Source organism: Colobus angolensis, unplaced genomic scaffold (genome assembly GCF_000951035.1).
Source record: "Colobus angolensis palliatus isolate OR3802 unplaced genomic scaffold, Cang.pa_1.0 Scaffold229, whole genome shotgun sequence".
NCBI classification, from domain to species: Eukaryota; Metazoa; Chordata; class Mammalia; order Primates; family Cercopithecidae; genus Colobus; species Colobus angolensis.
This window is the reverse complement of record NW_012115477.1, coordinates 518257-538337: the sequence shown is the minus strand read 5'-3', so window position 1 is coordinate 538337 and position 20081 is coordinate 518257. Positions and strand designations below refer to the sequence as shown.

At 37.4% G+C, this 20081-nt stretch overlaps 1 protein-coding gene across 2 annotated transcripts in view; it reads left to right on the top strand.

Annotated features, from left to right (window-relative positions):
* Window positions 1–54: 54 nt before the first annotated feature.
* SNX13 (sorting nexin 13) overlaps window positions 55–20081 on the top strand; it is a 150682-nt gene continuing 130655 nt past the window's right edge. The window contains exons 1-2 of one of the 2 annotated variants that reach the window (XM_011944146.1): window positions 84–224; window positions 6162–6176. In XM_011944146.1, the coding sequence (XP_011799536.1) occupies window positions 84–224; window positions 6162–6176 (156 nt within the window). Of the gene's footprint in view, window positions 284–6161; window positions 6177–20081 lie in introns of both variants that reach the window. The other variant, XM_011944147.1, reaches the window with a different exon arrangement.

Sequence of the window (20081 nt, the reverse complement as noted above, 5' to 3'; positions counted from 1 at the left end):
AGACGGTCACGAGACGCCGGCAGCCCCTGCCCCTGCCAATGGGAGCGCACGTTGCAGCGAGACGCGGACGTCGCTCTTCCAAGATGGCGGCGCGTCCGTCGCAAGCGACCGGGCCGGGGGGAAGCCAGCGAAGCCGAGTAAAGCCGCCGCCCGGGAGAGGACTGAACGAGCAGTTGCCGCCGTTGGCGGCGGCCCGAGCAGTTTTCGCTGCTGCTACGGCTGTTGCCATGAGGCGAGGCTAGGGAGGACCTCACTTCCCCGGGGTGTAATAATGCTAACTGAGGTAAGCGGCGACGGTGGCCAGTGTTTACCTGTGAAATGGGGAAGGGGCCGGCGCCAGCCCGTCAGAGAACATCATCTCTCCGGAAGGTGGGCCTGACCCTTCGCCGCGGGCTCCAGGGCCCAGGAGCGGCGGGGATCATACAAGTGCCCCCAGAGTAGGAGCTGTGCTGACTCAACAGAGTCCCACCACCTCCGGCTGCCCGTGCCTCGCCTTTCGCAGTTGCCACTTGCTACTCGCCCCTGGCACTGGTCTCCCTCCTGCTGTCACTCCCTTCTAACTCATCGCTCCCTTCTTCGTGTCCCCTTACACGCTACTTTGTGGCAGCGTTGGTCTTTCCACGTTACTGCTGGTTCTTGTTATCCTGTGATTTGCCCGAGGTCTCCTTTCTCCGGTCCCTGAGCTCCAGGGCCCTCCGCCTCCGAGCTCGGTCAGCAACCTGGGGTTGTTGCTCGGCCCGACCCGGTTTGTTTCCCACCGCCTACTTTGACTGCTTCATGAAGTGGACTTTTTATCTCAAGCTGCGCTTGTATGGCTCAGTTGTGTCATCCCCTCCCCCACACCCATCACCTTTCGCTTAAATCGTGGTCATCACAAAGTTCAATTTAGCATCTGCTTCCTTGATTTGCGTGTGGCCCCTTTTACTCTCTATGGAATAGTTTTTTTACTTGGACCTGAAATGGAAGTAGGGCAACTATGACGAACCAATCAATTTCCCTTTTCTGTGCCTAATGGGCATTGCAAAAAGCCGACTTTTTGAAGAAGTAGAGTTTGCCTTTACTACCAACACTTTAAGGGGAAGAAATAAATTGGTGCAACTAGGTACTTGACCCAGGTTAGCCCAGTTATGTGTTGTAGCATCTGCAGGTGTAGGTGTCACTGAACATAAAATACTGAACCTTGTGATTTGATGAAATGCCTTTTTCGAAGCTGTTCACTTTAAGTACTGTGAGGATCCTGACGTGAGGAACTGACTGGATTGGGCATTTTTATGGGCTGAACTGAGAGCAGGAAACAATTTTAGTGGGCGATGGGAAGTATTACTACATGGTCCAAAAAGGAAATACAAACATTTGTAGGTGAGTGGCTTTTATTTTGTGAAAAGTGATGATAAAGCACGTACTTGCCTGAAATTTCAAGTCCTAGGAACTTGACTAGCTTTGAGGAACTTTATACTTTGCTGTTTGTACTTAATCTAAGCATAGAGCCTGGCATATGATACTTACTGGTTGATTGTAACTTCTACAGAACGTATTTTTAGTTGTTTGAAGTTCACTTTATATTTCTAAATTCTACAGATGTTTCGTTCTTGGAGTTAATTTCATTCTTGGAGATTATGGTTATATCGTAAGTTTGTGTTGTGATTAGCAGTAATAGATTAGAAAAAAACCTGTAAGTAGCAGAAGTTTCATTTTTACCTTAAGTGTGATATTTTGATGGGAACAGTTAGCCTTATAATAAGTGTTTAGTGTTGTCTCTAATGTGTAATATTATATGATATAATCTTTTGATTAAACTTGGCTTATGTTAACATGTTTTAGAGTTTTAATATTTTCAAATGAACTACTTCTGTGTCTGCCAGTAAAATGATTTGGAAAGATGGAACTTTCTCAGCTTCTGTATTTTAATGCAATTTTGTGTTTTAGGGAAATATTTTAAACAGTAAATCAATGATAGTATTAAGTAAACTGTACTTTAGTGCTTTTTGTGGGAAAACTGCGCAGCTTATAAGTGGCAGAACCAGGATTCCAACCTTGGCAGTTGCTACCTAGCCCATTCTATTAACTTTTCTAGATTGCCTCGCCAAAGTAAGGCCCAGATTAAATTGTACTAAAGTCTTCTCTATAGTTTTCAGTAGTCGTTTATAAATTAGGAAACTGAAGCTCAGAGACTCTTGTCCAAGGTCAATTATTAAATATTAGTGGCAGTTGAAACTGGAATCTCATCTCCTAACTCTCAGTAGAGAGCTCTGACCATTTTGCTCGGTTGCCTCTCAAGTAGTTTTCAGCTCTCTGGACAGATTTGAAAACATGCTATTGTACTTCCTTGTCTGAATATTGTGAGTAAACTGAAAATGGTTACTTGAAAAAAGACTTTCTGCTTTACCTTAGCTTTTTTTCCTTTTCGTTTTTTAAACAAGGCTTCTAAGCCTCGTAAACTAGTCCTATTTTGAGAAATTTTAGATATAAAATTTCACTCAAAATTGGTTACTAAAAAATTAGTGTGAGACTTCCTTTTTATTGCTTCTGGTAGACATTGCTGATTTAGATCAGCAGATTTTAGGAGATGTGATTTAATTCATGTTAGGTCTCAAAATGTGTAGTGATGAAGCTGTGCTATGAAAGATTTTCCTGTCTTTATATTAGTCATGCTCAGCAAGCATTTACTGTGCTCATAAAGTGGTGAATTGTAGTATGTGATTGGATTCTTTACATCTCAACACTGAGGTGGGTGATAGCCCCATTAACCAATGTTAAAACAGGTTGAGAAAGTTAAAGGAGCTTGCTTAAAGTTGTATAAAGAGTGGAGGAGACAGAAATCACATTTAGGTCCTCTTATTCCACGTTGTGTGCTTTTTGTGACTCAGCGTGGAACGCATCATTAATTTTCTTTGTAGCTGATAAAATCAGCATACTATTTTTTTTTTTTTTTTAAACCAAAGTGAGGATACTAAGTACAGATACATAATGAGAATAGTAATGATAAATGTTCTTATGAAACTTCTCAGTTTTGCGTTTTGTCGAAATATATCTTTGTTTTTTTCTTGCTCTGTCGCCCAGGCTGGAGTGCCATGGCGCGATCTTGCTCACTGCAACCTGCATCTCCCAGGTTGAAGCTATTCTCGTGCCTCAGCCTCCCAAGCAAGTGGGTTACAGGCGTGAGCCACCGCGCCAGGCCAAAAATATATCTCTAATTGAAACCTTTTCAGAAATGAGAAGCCACACGAGTGATCAACTAGGGACTATTTTAAGTTAAGCTAAAATGGAAAATCACTCAGTTGAGCAAACTAATATGTACATTGAACTTTGAACCTATGAAATATGATAGATTAATGTAAATTGAAAGTATAGCCCCCATATAGTTCTCAATGTTAACTTTTTGGCTTCAATTTGTATTATTTTATCCTAAATACAATGGAATTATTTAGAAAACTTGCTAGTCATATTTGTGTATTTTTTTTTTTTTTTGCATTTTACATACAAGGATGAGCTGTATGTAATGTCTAGCTAGATTTTATTATTTTTTTTTAATGTTAGATTTTTTTTCTCCTTCTGTTGTCCTTGCTCCTGTTAGGACTTCCTACTCCTAATGTGACTCCTGCTATACTTGGCAAAAAATTTGTTATAGTGTACATGAAATTTATTTAATACTCACTCCACTCTCCCTCTATCCCTTCTTTTCTTATCTTTTTTTTTCCCCAACAGTAAACTTCGTATATCAAAATTAGGGCATGGGATGTTTGTTTACCTGATAATTTGTTTTAATTAATTTGAGTTTTCACAACATTAGAAGATAATGAAATATTTATCAGTGAATTTTCATTAAACACACTTTGAAACTTTTCTTGATAATTCAGGAGCAATTAGGATTATAATTCTGAGCATTTATTATTACAGAAAACTAAAGATAAGAAATGTGGGAAAATGTGCTGAATACTTTCCAGTGTTGTGGCATACTTTGGAGGTTGTTTTTGCATAAAAACCAGTTATCAACCTGTTGTCACTTGTCCTGTGTTTTAAAAAATAATAAAAAATGTAGTTAGTTAAAGTTGTTAGTTGAGTTGTTTGTAAATGTGGATCATTAAGTGACTATTAAATAATAATAGTTTCTATTTGTGTTGTTACTTCCATCCAGATTTGTTGAATTTTCAATATTAACACTGATTCTCGGAGTTAACAGATCTGATATAAATGGGAAAAGGCATAAACTGCAACACTTTGATAGGTTCTAGGTTAGTAGTTGTTAAAGAAGTAAAAGGTTTTGTAGTTGAAATAAATTTGGAGGATATTTGCCTAAAGAAAGTTAATAGGTTTCTTTTCTGGAGGACTTCCCATAACTTTTGATAGTTGATTTATTTTCAAAGAAGATGATAGAATTTACAGCATATTGCAAAGTCATTTAACCATGGAGATGAATATACTTTCTTGTATTTCGCTTAGGGAAATCCTGAGTGATGAGTTATGTATCAAGAAGGACTCCCTGAACATCCAGGGGTCCTTTTGAACACACACATGCACATACATCCACATTCACACACAGCTGTCTTGCCCATAAGTGCTTAGTAAAATATTGTGACTTGGTTTTGTTGATTAATATATTTGTAATGGAAATGCTCTTGTGGTAGATTAATCCTTAAGCTATATAAGCTATTTCTTTAATTATTAATGACATTGCAAGAGCTACTAACCAAATCAAGAAGACCATAGGTCCACTGGCATTCAGAGGGTGTTAAGAGGTAGGAAAGGGATTTTATAATGGGTGTGGCAAGACATCAGTATCTAAAATGAGTTTGGCTTGCCCCTCTACACACAGCCTTACTTGGCATCTTTTGACAAACCAAGAAGAATATTGATAAACATTCTTAAAGAATTTTTTCTTTTTTAATATTATTTTAATTGACAGTCATATTTTTATACATTTATGGGGTACAGGGTGATATTTTGAAATGTGTGCACAGTGTGGAATTATTAAGTACAGCTGAATAACATATCACCTTGATTATTTTCTGTGGGGAGACAATTGAAATTTAGTTATTTAAAATATATAATATGTGATTATGGACAGTTGTTTAATCTAAAAATTTCTTCCTTCTATCTATCTGAAACTTGGTACTCTTTGAACAGTATATCCCCATTGCTCCGTCTTCTCCAGGTTCTGGTATCTGTCATTCTGCTGTCTACTTCTGTGAGTTTGACTTTTTAAGATTCTATGTACAAGTGAGATCATGTGGTGTTTGTCTTCCCATGCTTGGCTTTTTTCACTTAGCATGATGTCCTCCATGTTCATTCATGTTGTAGCAAGTGACAGAATTTCCTTCTCTTTTAAGCTCAATTAGTATTCCATTGTATCTACCACCTTCTCTTCATCTGTTTATCCATTGATGGATGCTTAGGTTGATTCTATATCTTGGATTTTGTGACTAGTGCTTCAGTGGACCTGGGAGTGCAGATATCCTTTCAACATACTGAGTTCCATTTTTTGGAAATATACCCAGGAGTGAGATTGTATGGTAGTTCTATTTTTAGGTTTTTGAGGAACCTACGTACTATTGTTCATAATGCTTGTACTAATTTACATTTCTCCCTACAGTGTACAAGAATCCCCTTTTCTTCACATCCATGGCATCACTTATCTCTCATCTTTTTGATTATAGCCATTCTAACAGGTGTGAGGTGATATCTCATTGTGGTTTTAATTTGCATTTTCCTAATGGTTAGTGATGCTAAGCAGTTTTTCATGTATTTGTTGGCCAGATGTATGTCTTCTTTTGAGACATGTCTGTTGAAGCCCTTTGCCCATTTTAAAAATGGGTTATTTTCTTGAAATTGAATTCAGTTCCTTTTATATTTAGTCTGTTAACCCCTTATCACATGTATGGTTTACAGTTTCTCCCCAGTTGTGAAGTGGGAAAGTGTATTCCAGTTCCGGTAGATATACATCTTTCCGTTTTTGTTATCTCTGGGCCCCCAGAAGATTGGGTGGTGCCTGCCCACGTGGAAGGCAGACCTCCAGGTAGTCCACTCAGACTCACATGCTAATCTCAGTCTCCTCTGGAAACATCCTCACAGACACACCCAAAGGAACGCTTTACCAGGTTTGTAGGTATTCCTTAATATAGTCAAGTTGACATCTAAAATATTCCACCACGGTGACTTTACAGCTTTCCCTGAGTGAAGTTCTCAGATTATGGCTTTTTAAACTGTGCTTTGAAGTTTTGTGGTTTAATAGACCATGAAGTGCCTCCTCAATTGAATCTGGAATTGACTTTCTATTTCAGAGTTAGGTTTAATTTTGATGATACAGTGCGTTAAATATGTGTAAGGAGAGGAAACGTTGAAGCAAGCAGAAAGCTCTTAAACTGTTTAACAATTTGAAAGTATTTGGAATTAAATGAATAAATAGGCTGGAGTTATAGTGATAAATACTATGTCTCTCAACAAATTATACGTATGGCAACACACAAACCTATATGTTAAGCACTGTAAGGGATGAGTCTCAACTTTACCACTTATTTTTGATGGGATGTTAGGGAAGTAGTTTGAACTTTCTAAGCTTTAGTTTTCTTCTGTGTAAAATTGGGGTAATAACACCTTTCTCGCTGTTCTCACATTGTTATGAAGATCATATAAGATGATGGAGGGTATAGCTTTGCAAATTGTCAGTTATTATACAAATATTAGTAGTTAGTACATCGGGTTTTTTTTTTTCCCCCTGTATATTCCTTGTACTAAAGAATTTAAATCCTAGGCTTCATGTAGTTTTATTTATTACTCACTATTTTCTTGATGGATAGGTGGGTGGGTCCTGACGGGAAATTAGCAGGGGAGTCCCCTGGCTAGTGGTGCAGTTACAGGGGAGACAGGGAATAGACTAAAATAAGTGAAAGAAAAAAGTGGACTGAGAGCATATCTTACAAATTAAATTAATAAGGTTGGTAAACTGATTTCAATGAATGCCTTAAAGCAAGTTCTTCTTTTTTTTTTTTTTTTTTTGAGACAGAGTCTTGCTCTGTCACCCAGACTGGAGTGCAGTGGCACAAGCTCAGCTTACTGCAACCTCTGCCTCACAGGTTCAAGCGATTTTCTTGCCTCAGCCTCCTGACCAGCTGGGACTACAAGCACGTGCCAGCACACCTGGCTAATTTTTTGTATTTTTGGTAGAGACGGGATTTCGCCAGGTTAGCCAGGATGGTCTCCATCTCCTGACCTTGTGTTCCACCCCCCTTGGCCTTCCATAGTGCTGGGATTACAGACATGAGCCACTGTGCCCTGCCTCCTTAAAGCAGAGTTCTAAATGTTTTGAAAAAGATGATTTATTTGAGGGTTACCAGTCATTTGTCTGTACATATTCCCAAACATTTGTGGGAAGAGAAATCTTTTATTTTTAATCAGACTTGGTAAATCCTTAAAAGGAAAAGCTGTTATTAAGGGTAATGTTTATAAGCCTTTGGTTATAACTTGTGCTGGAGATTGATTTTTATTGATTAATTTCTTCACCAAACAAGAATATGCCTGCTTTATACTAGGCACATGCTAATAAGTTCTGGTGTTAAAATGGTGAGTCAGTTGGGAAACTTTCCTCAGAAATCACATCAGCGCTAAATTTAGTGTTGTACCACTTTGGCCATCAAAGTGGGAGCCTTGAGGTCTTGTGTCAGAATAAAATGATACCACTAAAGGGTGAAAAGTTAAGAGGGGAAAAGATTGGATAATATAATTAAAAGATAACTGTGACTTGGGTTAGCTTTACAACTCCTGGTAAATCTACTAGTTTGGATGAGACAGCAGCTCTGAAATGGATTTCTTGCAACTGAATAGTCAACCTGGTGAAAGTAATACTTGATCCTGCGGTTCCCACCTCCATGTGTTATGTATATATTTATTTGCTCGTTACATGTTTTAATAGAGTAAACTCCTGAGGATGGACCTTATAGTTGTACTCCCAGAGCCTAGAATAGAGCTTGATACTTAGTAGACCTCACTAAATATCTGTTGAATGAATGAATGTTGAGTATTTCCTCAAGAAAAATTAAGATTAAAGTGAAAAATTACGGAGATGAAATTGTCAATGATAAATTTAAACTATCACATTAATTACTCTTAAAGGATTGGTTACTATCTATGTTAATTAGACATTTTTTATAGTAAGTACATTGTGGTTGAATATTGTGTTTAAGAGCAATGGGACGAAAAAAAGTTGAATGTGAGGCTTTTAGTTAGGAATGTAATTCTGTCTTAATTTTTTCTAGAGGGAAAGATCTGATTAGGTTGTTATTTTGATATAACCAGTTATAAATGCAAGGAGTTGGATTTTATTTTGTATCTCTTACTACTTGATATTATGATTTCATTAATATTACTTAAAATTTAATTCCTACGCTAGATGCATTTAAAGAAAGCTTTGTTTATAATAGTAAAATAATGCTGATTTCCATGGCACTTTGTTAAAGTGTTTCAGTTTGTATGACCTTTAATGCTATCTTGAAAGTTTTGTAAGTATCAGTAAAAATTTGGCTATGGTTTCAAAGTTGGAAATTTTGGGGGTCCTTTTTTAAGGAGGGCAGCTGCTACCACAGACTCTTGACTAAAATGCCTCTCTGTTCAATGTTGGAGACAGAGTACTGTTATGTCGTTTGCCCATCTACAATTCCATTGTATATTCAGAAATATTGTATACCAGAAAAGTTCATTAAGATGATTCTGCTCTGTTCCACTGTTAAAGTAGAATAATGATCTATAAATATACTTATGAGAGGATCATGTATATCAACAGGAATACTTCACCATTGTTGACTTACTGCACTGTTTTCTCTGATTTCGTAAGGGTCTTTTTATTCTGATGCATCTGTGAAGACCCTAAGGTGAATCCAGCTTTGCTCTTGACCTTAGCCGTGCATTGTTGGAGAATCCATGGTTCTTATTCCATTTAAACCTGAATTGGTTTTGTACCTGAAATTTGGGGGCTATTTTTAGCCTGACTGGCTTAGCATAGGAAAGAGTTGTGATTCTTTGTTTTGTGAGTTCTTTTATTTTTGGGCTAGAGTTATGGATAATGGCCTTTGGATTCATTGTCATGTGAAGTTTGGAAATTATAAAACTGAAGTTGTACAATTTTAGTGGAAGAGTTAAATGTGAAATAAAATTTCACCTTATTTCTGTTATTATGAAAATATTAGGAAATAATGGTCTGACTTTAAGATACAGTATTGTGTTATCCAGTGTTTCTCCAAGCTGTAATATTGTATTTTACAATTTATTCTCTTCCCGAGTTTGAGATAGCTTCTTTTCTCAGAATTTTTTCAGCTTAGAAATACAATTGGTGTTTAATCAGATGCAACTCTCAATATAATCAGCTATTTTACATCTGGTGTTAATTACTAACATCTGATCTTTTTCTTGTACAGTATCTAACTGCTCAACGCTTCAAAGTATTACAATAGTCTTAATCCTGGTGGGAGTCAGGAGAGTAAAATGAATGGGCTACAACGATAGTCTCCAACCTTTTTGGCACCAGGGACCAGTTTTGTGGAAGACAATTTTTCCACGGACGGCTGTTGTGGGGAATGGTTTCAGGATGAAACTGTTCTACCTCAGATAATCAGGCATGAGATTCTCATAAGGAGTGTGCAACCTACATTCTTGCATGTGCAATTCACAACTGGGGTTGTACTCCTGTGAGAATCTAATGTCCCAGCTGATCTGACAGGAGGCTGAGCTAAGGCAGAAAAACCCACTTCCCACCACTAACCCCCTAACCCCCGCTACTCACCACCTTCTGTGCGGCCTGATTTCTTTTTCTTTTTTTTTTTTTTTGAGACAGAGTCTGGCTCTGTCGCCCAGGCTAGAGTGCAGTGGCCGGATCTCAGCTCACTGCAAGCTCCGCCTCCCAGGTTCATGCCATTCTCCTGCCTCAGCCTACGGAGTAGCTGGGACTACAGGCGCCCGCCACCTCGCCTGGCTAGTTTTTTGTATTTTTTAGTTGAGACGGGATTTCACCGTGTTAGCCAGGATGGTCTCGATCTCCTGACCTCGTGATCCACCCGTCTCGGCCTCCCAAAGTGCTGGGATTACAGGCTTGAGCCACCGTGCCTGGCCGCGGCCTGATTTCTAATGAGCCATGGACCTGTAGTGCTCTGTGGCCCAGGGGTTGAAGAGCAGAACACCACAAAGATACAGGAAAAGAAACTGAAATAATATACTTTACAAATAGTGAATATTGGTTACATAAAGGTTTTAGAAAACCCAAATAGACTTGAGAGTGTTTTATGGTTTATTAAAAATGTATTTTATGAATCTAAAACTCCTGAAATTAATGTCAGTAGCTCAGAATATTCAGTCATATAATAGGCACTAACACAAAATTTGTGTGACGATGAAAGTTAGATTATCTTTATACTAGGATTCAGTGTTAATCATCTTTTTATATATGTGTCTATATCTCCTCTGATCCCAAACCAAGTATTCCTCATTTCTGAATAAAAATGTATCCTTTTGGTTAAGAGTGATGGCTATTGTCAGATTATTTGGATTTGAATCTAAGTTTTCTCGATTCCGAGCATTTTGACCTTGGAAAGGTTACTAACGTTTCTGAGCCTCAGCTTTCTTCTCGTATGTGTGACTTATAAATTACTGGTACTGACCTCATAGGTTTGTTGCAACTATTAAGTGAAGTAACACATGTACTGTGCAATGTTTCCTACAGTAACAATAAATCTGAGGCATTATTCTTTTTTCCTCTGATATAAATAGCAAGTGGTTTATTTTCAAAACGTAGAATTTAATGTTTGAAGCTGTTTTAGTGTTCTTTGATTGAGGTAGTCTTAAAATGTCAGAGTAATCCTCTGTGACCCAGATGATCTAATTCTTTCCTTACTTTCTATCTCAGTTTTTACTAACTTTTCAATTTACATATTGCATTTCCAAAGTGAATACTAAGAGCGAGATTTAGACTGAATTTCAGAAGGAAATCAAAAGGGATGACACCTGTGTAATACGAATTGATCATAACCAGAATTTTTGGCTAACCAATATGTTTCTTCTGGAAACTAAAACTTTTACTATAGATGAAATGAAAAGGAAAGATTATAGTACACTTGCATATTATGCTTTTGAAATGCTATTATTGTAGTTTTCTGACATGAGAAGTACTATGGTTCTTGTCAGTTTGATGAAGTTTTATGTAAAGTGGCTCTCAATTTATATAATCTCTTCTATTGAATTGTCTTAGAGCAGAAAGGTGAGGAATGTTAAAAATCTTTTTTAAAAAAATATGTAGTTGACTTGAGTGGTGTTAATAGTACTGTGCAGTAGATAAAGAGACTTAGGGCTAAGGTATTACAGATAAAATTTGTACTGATGTAAATTTAAATTATAGATATTAAGCGTATACATAATTTCAGACCCTTTATGCAGCAGCTGCTTATCTTGTTCATATAATAATAGATTAAACTATTATACTTAAGGAGTGGGGTGTTCCACCTGTTACGGTAACATTTTACTTAGTTGGAGATTATGCCATTAAGGTCCTTTGTGGGTGAATCTATATCTGTCTCTGTTCCTTTATATAGTTATACTCTATGCTTTCCATCTTTTCTTTCTTGTCACTGATCTTTTGTGTATTTGTTGATTTGTTTTTTCTCCTTTCTGTCTTCATTATTCTTCTCTGTGTCTACAGGCCTTTCAGCATGCTCTCTCAGGGTTTATTCCCTGGCCTTTAATCTTTCTACTCCTTCTCAAATAGATTAAAAAAGCCGAAATAGAAAATGTAACTTTTATTTGTGTTACACTTTATTTATGGGTTAAAAAATACTTTTTATTGTTAATTTAAAAGGGGAACAAATAGAATGGTTTATATACTTTTTTCATGAACAGTAGAGCCCGGTACAGTTTCCTTGTATACCTCTTACCTGAATTTATCTTGATTGAAAAGACATCATCTCTGAGTTAAATGAACACTATAAATCTTACTTTTTATTGTCAGTTAAAAGAATCTTTTAGTATTTTCAGGGTCAGAGTCATTGTTGTGATCTTGAGTTGTTACTAACTCTAGAACATACCCTGAAAGTTATCTTAACACCTACAAAATCTATATTGGATTCCTAAAAAGCATCAAAGACTTTAAGATGTTAGTGACAGGTTAGTTCTGTCAGAATTTCAGAAAAATTGAATTTTTTGAATCTAAATAAGTCAGTTTTGTTTGATTATTTAGATATTATGTGCAGAATTTTGCCCATCCTCCTTTTTAAAAAACCTTGAGAGTCAGTGTAAAGTAATGATTCAAGAACACACTTGGGTTTTAAGCCAAAGCTCAGTTCATGCTCCAGTTTTGTCACTTAGCTGTTAGTTCTTAAATCTGTAGAATAGTTAATATAACTTATGTCATAGAATTGTGAGAACTAGATATAGTTAAAGTGGCTAGCAAATCCTAGCCAGCAGTAAGCTCTTAATATATTATTATTTTTTTTAGAGATGGGGTCTTGCTGTGTTGCCCAGGCTGGCATCAAACTCCTGGGCTCAGGTAACCCTCCTGCTTCAGTCCAAGTAGCTGAGTAGCTGGGGCTACATCCATGTGCTACTGTGCCTGGCCAAGTAAGCACTTAATAAATGATAGCTCGTATTGTTGTTTTAGAGGGTGCTCCTTTTTGTAAGAAAGAAATGAAGTGTTAATACCATGCACTGAGGATCTAGCTTTCTCTGCTGTGATAGGCTTGTGTTGCTTTGATTTCCCCTTGGAGTCTGTATTATGGAGAAAAGCAGAAATCAAGACTTGTAAATACTAGGACTTTTATTCTTGTATTGTTATTGTCCTGTATGAACGATAGAAGGATTGGGGGACATTTGTGAATATGGCCTGTTTTATCTTGCCTTTGTACCAGGGAACTGCCGTGATAAAAGTTTTGTGTACTTTATTTAGTGGAGGAACACTTTTTGAGTGGAAATCTTCTGATATATAAACTAAATTTGTTCTAATTCAGTTAAAGGAATTGAAGGTGAATATCCATGTAACTGAGCTTATTTTTAGTATGAGGTAATGACAGAAATGGTCTTGATGCTTGAGGATTTTAAGTACTATAATGTGGCCCAAACAGAGTGCTCAGGAGGTAGACAGAAGGTTGGGTTAGAAATGCCAAGTGTAGTGTTTTATTATGTCAAAATAATACATTTTATTTTAGTTTAGTGTCATAAGGACAGGCAGTCTAAAGAGAACAGAGTATTTATGAAATAGGAAAATTATTGAGAAACCTGGACAGTCAAGAATATTTTAATTTCTGACTGGGTGCTGTGGTTCATGCCTGGAATCCCAGTACTTCAGGAGGCTGAGGTGAGAGGATAGCTTGAGCCCATGAGTTCTAGACCAGCCTGGGCAGTGTAGGGACACCTTGTATCTGCAAAAAATTAAAAAATTAGCCAGGCATGGTGGTGTGTGCCTGTAGTCCCAGCTACTCAGGAGGCTGAGGTGGGAGGATTGCTGGAGTCCAGGAGTTGGATGCTGCAGTGAGCTATGATCACATCACTGCACTCTAGCCTGGGCAACAGAGTGAGACACCGTTTCTAATATACATATACACACATATATATGTGTGTGTGTGTATATATGTATATAGATATGTCAAAATAAATGCCAAGAGCATAGTTTATATTTTTAAATCTTATGTTTAGCTTATTAAAACAAACAAATTTGATATAACTTTTTATCTTTGCTTATTACATAGGTGAAAAGTTACATTCTTGCTTTAAAATTTTGGATTTCTTTGATTGCCGGTAGGGTAGATAATCTTTTCATATGCTTATTAGCCTTTTATATTTCCTGTTTTGAATTGCTGTTCATATCCTGTTTTTCTTTGGAGTAGTAGCCTATTCCTTTTTCTTTTTGTGAGACGGGGTCTCACTTTGTCGTCCAGGCTAAAGTACAGTAGCACGAACATGGCTCACTGAAGCCTTGACCTCCTAGGCTCAAACGATCCTCCTGCCTCAGCCCCCCAAGTAGCTGGGACTACAGGCACGTGCCACCATGTCCAGCTGATTTTTATATTTTTGTAGAAATGGGGTTTCACCATGTTGCTCAGACTGATCTCGAACTCCTGAGCTCAAAGCAATCCATCCACCTCAGCCTCCCAAACTGATGGATTTACAGGTGTGAGCCACTGTGCTGGCTGTGGAGTAGCAGTCTATTTCTTAATGATTTATAAACATCTGTTTACTCATGGATTATAATTTTTTTTGCATATGGTGCATGTATTTTTACAAGTATATGTATGCTTTGTGATTTTGTTTTGTTATTAAGACAAAATTTTATATTTTCAAATATGTTAATCTTTCTCTATAGATTTTGCCTTTCTAAAAATGAGCTTTCCCAGACCTAGGTAATACAACAATTTACCTTTTTTTAAGCCAGAATTTCCAAGCAGTTTTCTACATATTGTTAGTCTTTTTGTGATGTGTTTTGTAGGGGAAAAGTATTCCTAATTTAAATTAATTTTTTATATAGCACACTTTCAAACACACAGAAACCCTGAAAAAAAAATACTGTCACTAGCACCCATTATACAATGACCTAGATTTGTTAAAACTGTCATATTTGCTTTCTCTCTACTTTCTTCGTATTTATCTTCTATTACCTTGCATCTATGGACATGCCCTAACTTTCTCTGTTACTTTTGTTGTTATTATAGCTCAACTATTTTAAGGTAAATTGCTGATATTATGCCACTTTTTAAAATGCTCTCCTGAATCTCCCAGGCATAAGAATTTAAAAAATACGTATAACCACAACATTATTGTTACACCTAGTAAAATTACCAACAATTCCCGATTATAATCTAATACTTGGTATGTTCAAATTTTCCCAGTTAGAACCAGATTCTAATTCAGTAATGTGATTGATTTGTCTTTTTAATATAGAATACCTTTATTCCTCCTCCACTTTCTTCTCTTTTTCTCCTTTGCCTCTTTTTCCTCTTCTCCTCTTTTTTCTCCTCCTCCTGTTTTTCCCCTTCCTTGTCCTCTTCATTGTTGTGAGAGATTATCCTGTGCATTGTAGGATGCTTGGCAACATCCCTGGCCTGGTCTGTGATAGTGCCTTCCTTAACAAGATGTGATAATCCATTCTTTCTCCATACATTGTCAAATGTCTCATGGGGGGCAAAATTGCCCTTGGCTGAGAACCACTGCACTAGAGGTGGTACCTTGTATTTTAAAATACTTATTTTTAGAATTGTTTTTATTTTGTTTTATCTTGAATCTATTTTGTTCCCTTGATCTGTAAAAAGTCTGTCCGTTAGCCTATTCTGCTTATTTATTTTACTTCTCTGGGTTGTTTAGTTGTAATTTGAAAAGCAGCTTTATTAAGATACAATTCACATACCATACAATTCACCTAATTAAAGCATTCAATTCAATGGCTTTTGCTATATTCACAGAGTTGGGCATCTGTCATCAAAGTAAGTTGAAGTACCTCATTACTCCAAACTGAAAACTCCTCCCTCTTAAGCCATTACTCCCCACTTCTTTCTCCTTCACACAGCAGGCTATCACTAATCTGTCTTTATGGTTTTGCATATTTTTTTTGAGATGGAGTCTCACTTTTTCGCTCAGGCTGTAGTGCAGTGGCATGATATTGGCTCACTGAAACCTCTGCCTCCTGGGTTGAAGCGATTCTCCTGCCTTAGCCTCCTGAGTAGCAGGAATTCCAGGCACACACCACCATGTCCAGCTAATTTTTGTGTCTTTAGTAGAGAGGGTTTCAACCACGTTGGCCAGGCTGGTCTCGAACTGCTGGACCCAAGTGATCTGCCTGCCTTGGCTTCCCAAAGTGCTGGGATTACAGGAATGAGCTACTGCACCCAGCTGGTTTTGCCTATTTTGAACATGTTATGTGAGTGGCATTGTATAATATGTGGACCTTTGTAACTGGCTTATTTCACTTAGCATATTTTCAAGATTCATCCACGTTGTATCATGTAATAGGACTTCAAATTTATTTTTATCGCTAAGTAACATTCCATTGTATGGATATACTACATTTTGCTTATTCTTTCATCAGTTGCTGGACATATGGGTTATTTCTGCTTTTTGGTCACTACAAATAATGCTGCTGTGAACATTTGTGGAAATATGTTTTCATTTCTTTTGAGTCTATACCTAGGAATGGAATTGCTGGGTTATACAGTAATTCTTTAACCTTTTGAGAAACTGCAAACTGTTTTTCAAAGCGCCTGCACTGTTTTACATTTCTGCCAGGAATGTAGGAAGGTTTTGTTTTCTCCATATCCTTCAGAACACTTGATTACAGTCATCCTGGTGAGTGCAAATAGCATCTCATAGTGGTTTCTGTTTGCATCTCTCTATTGCCTCTGGAGAGCACCTTTTCATGCGTATATCTTCATATTTCATTTGTATATCTTCTTTGGACTTCTGTTCAAGTCTTGTGCCCATTTTTAAATTGGGTTATTCATGTTTCTTACTCAGTTTTAAGAATTCTTTGTATATTCCGAGTAGAAGTCTATTAATCAGGTACATGTTTTGCAAATATTTTCTCCCATTTGTGGGACAGCTTTTGATTTTCTTGATGGTATCATTTAAGCACGGAATTTTCTAATTTTGGTATAGTCCAATTTATGTTTACTTTGTTGCTTTTGGTGTCAAAAGGTAATTATTTAAATTCTATGATGCATTAAAAAGTTAGCTTCATTAGTAGTGTCAAATATCATATATACAAGATAAATAGATAAAAGAAGAGCTGAAGTTAAACCATTATAGTTTTCCCCAAATTGAGTTTTGAATAAATGTATTTTTCGTGAATTCTATCGTATCTAGATGGTGTATATATTTATAGAATATTTTATTGAGGATTTGAGGGCAGTGGGGACTTGGGTTTACATGTAGCAGTGCTGAATAATTAACAACCACTGTACTTTGTAGTGGAAACTAAGACCCCAGTAACTTTAAATTCTGCAGTGTCCTCTTCCACTGCCCTGTTGTGAGTATTCTTCCTGATTAGCCACAACTCCTAGAAGAAGAGGACTCTCAAAAGTAGAAACTAGTATTTGCAACTCTGTTTTCCCTGCGTATGTGATCTGTTTTCTTCTCCTTGCTTTATAATCTCCTGGATTATTGGGGTGCTTTCTGTTATTTTTTCTCCCAGCACATTCTCTCTGGGTTTTAGCTTTGGAGATTCCTACTGGGCTGACCCGTTCTTTTAGTAGCCCTCCAGGTCTAGGAATTATAGCTCAAATCATGGTATTCTTGAGGATCATCTGTTTTTGGTCAGCTGCATCTTTACAGAGTCACTAGGCAGCAGTCTGTTTGCCCTCATTGCTACCACCTTCATAATGTTACACCTTTTCTCATTGAGGGGTTTTAAAAGTTTTATTTGTCATTTAAATAATTAAACCTTGACAATATATAAATACATACTCATTTTCTTTTTAAAACTTTCTATATGCAAGTCTGTTTTAAAGATCCTGTGTATGCTAAGTTATTTTTCCTGATTATTACCACAATTTGGACCAACTTTCTTGTTTTGCTTTCTCAAACAGGATATTTCGTGTTTTTTTCACATGGTGGAGTACAAGTTTTGGGACAACCTTATGACTTTTGCATGGTAGAAATAAATGTTAGGAGTAATGTCTTCACTTAAATATTTTAAATGAGTGTTAACTGAATGTAAATGAGTTAACCATATGGTATGTTCTTTGTAGAAAAGTGGTATGTGCTATCTAAAAATAAAATGTTATTTGCAATGCAGTTTTTGTTTGTAATATTACATGCTACTTGAAAAGTAAACCAGTGTGAAAGTATATTAAGTAAAAAAGTTAAAATATTGTTTACTGTTTTCATTTTAAAAACAGTCTGCGTATCTACTTTCATACCTTTCCCTGAGTAAGCACACATGAGATAATTTTTCATTACATTTTTAAAAATTGCTCTTTTTTTTTTTTTTTTTTGTGGCGGAGTCTCGCTCTGTCGCCCGGACTGGAGTGCAGTGGCCGGATCTCAGCTCACTGCAAGCTCCGCCTCCTGGGTTTACGCCATTCTCCTGCCTCAGCCTCCGGAGTAGCTGGGACTACAGGCGCCCGCCACCTCGCCCGGCTAGTTTTTGTATTTTTAGTAGAGACGGGGTTTCACCGTGTTAGCCAGGATGGTCTCGATCTCCTGACCTCGTGATCCGCCCGTCTCGGCCTCCCAAAGTGCTGGGATTACAGGCTTGAGCCATCGCGCCCGGCCCAAAATTGCTTTTAAAGGTAGCATTTTGCATTATCTTTTTCTACCTTGATAATTTTCTCTTTATCTTTTTTTTCCCCAGTAGTTTTTGTTTATTGCTACACTTCATATTCTAATCTTCTCCCTTTCTTTCTGCTCTGAAGATAGTAGTTACCCAGTAAATTGACTGGATACTGAAACCAAGGTCAAGCTGAACCTAAATGTTCTGATGCCAATTAATGATCAGAAAGGAAAATAAACTGGTGAAGATGTTCACTGGAGAAAAAAAATCTTGATTTAGAAAACATTGGTTTAGATGATTAATCAGAAGTTCTACTCTATTTTTGTTTTACTTAGTCAACACATACTTACTGGGAGCCTACTGTATGTGGCAGATGTTGTTATATTTGGCATCACACAAACAACACTGAACAAAGCATACACAGTTTATGCCCTCATGAGACTTATAATATGTGGTATATACATGAGGGCAGTGGGAGCTTGGGTTTACATGTGGCAGTGCTGAATAATTAACAACCGCTGTGCTTTGTAGTAGAAACTAAGACCCCACTAACTTTAAATTCTGCAGTGTCCTCTTCCACTGCCCTGTTGTGAGTATTCTCCCTGGTTAGCCAAACTAGAAGAGGACTCCTCCAAAAGTGGAAATGAGTATTTGTAACCCTGCACTCCCTGCCTGTGTGACCTATTTATTCCATTAGTAGACAGACAGTTCCAACATAATGTGATAAGTGAGGATATTTGCTAGAGAATGGTTGAAATGGTGAACCATGGAGTCCAATCTAGATAGGAAAGTGAGTAGAGAAGTGGGTTATGTAAATGAGGGTGTGTGGTCTTGTAGTGTCTAAAGTGAAGTTGTAGTGAATGTTGGTGGAGGTGAAATGCTTATGATATTACAAGTAGCATGTTTGATGGATTATCAACATGTATGTTAAAATAACTGAAGGTTATTCAGCATTCCTGATAAAGAGGAATGTTTATAAATTATTAGTAGTACATACATCAGTGGTTCTCACAAGTAACTGCATATTGCAGTCATCTGGGGATGTTTACAAACTGACCATGCCCTTATCTCAGCTTTCCTGAACTTTGAAAATTCTGATGAATGGCTCACAGCCTAGCTATTTTGATTTAATTTGTATGTGGCGTAAGCTGGGTAGTGGGATTTTAAAATCCCCCTACTCCCCCAGGTAATGCTAAGGAGCAGGAATTATACAGGAACAACAGGGGTTTTTACAGGAAATGGGCTGGGAGTTATGGTTGGGATCATGACCCTGCATCCTGAAGTTGGGTACATGATTAATGAAAGAATAAGCAGCCTTTGTTTGAGAGAGCTGCAGGAGAAGCAGCTTTTACTTGAAGCAAAAATAGTGAAGTTGTCGGTGATATAGAAGTGTTTGTTTTGACTTTGGAACAGAGTGATCCTAGAGGGAAACTTCAGGAGGGATGGAATCAGTGGGAAATTGTATAAGGGAGGAAAAAGCAAGAACAGTACAGTGGTCAGAGTGTAGGAGAGAATTGATAACTGAATGTATTTATCTCTCTGGGATGAACAAGGATGACAAGGCTTAGTGGGTTCATTATTAGTCTAGAGAATGCATCGGGCAGTCCTGTAGTGGACAATAATTGGGAATTGGGTAAACAGTTCTTAGGAGTCAGTCCAGATCTTGATAAATTGAATTTCATAGGAAGTCCTATCCTTGTATCCTCTTTGGTAAGGGGTTTGGATTGATTGTGCAAGGTCTAAGGAGAGCCCCAGAGTTTCGGGCTGTTGTCCCACAGGCTCCTGGATAGTGGTTGGAGGCTGTTCTAACACTGGCAGGGGGAGGCTGTGAAGTTTTAAGGGTTGATGAAGTCTTAAG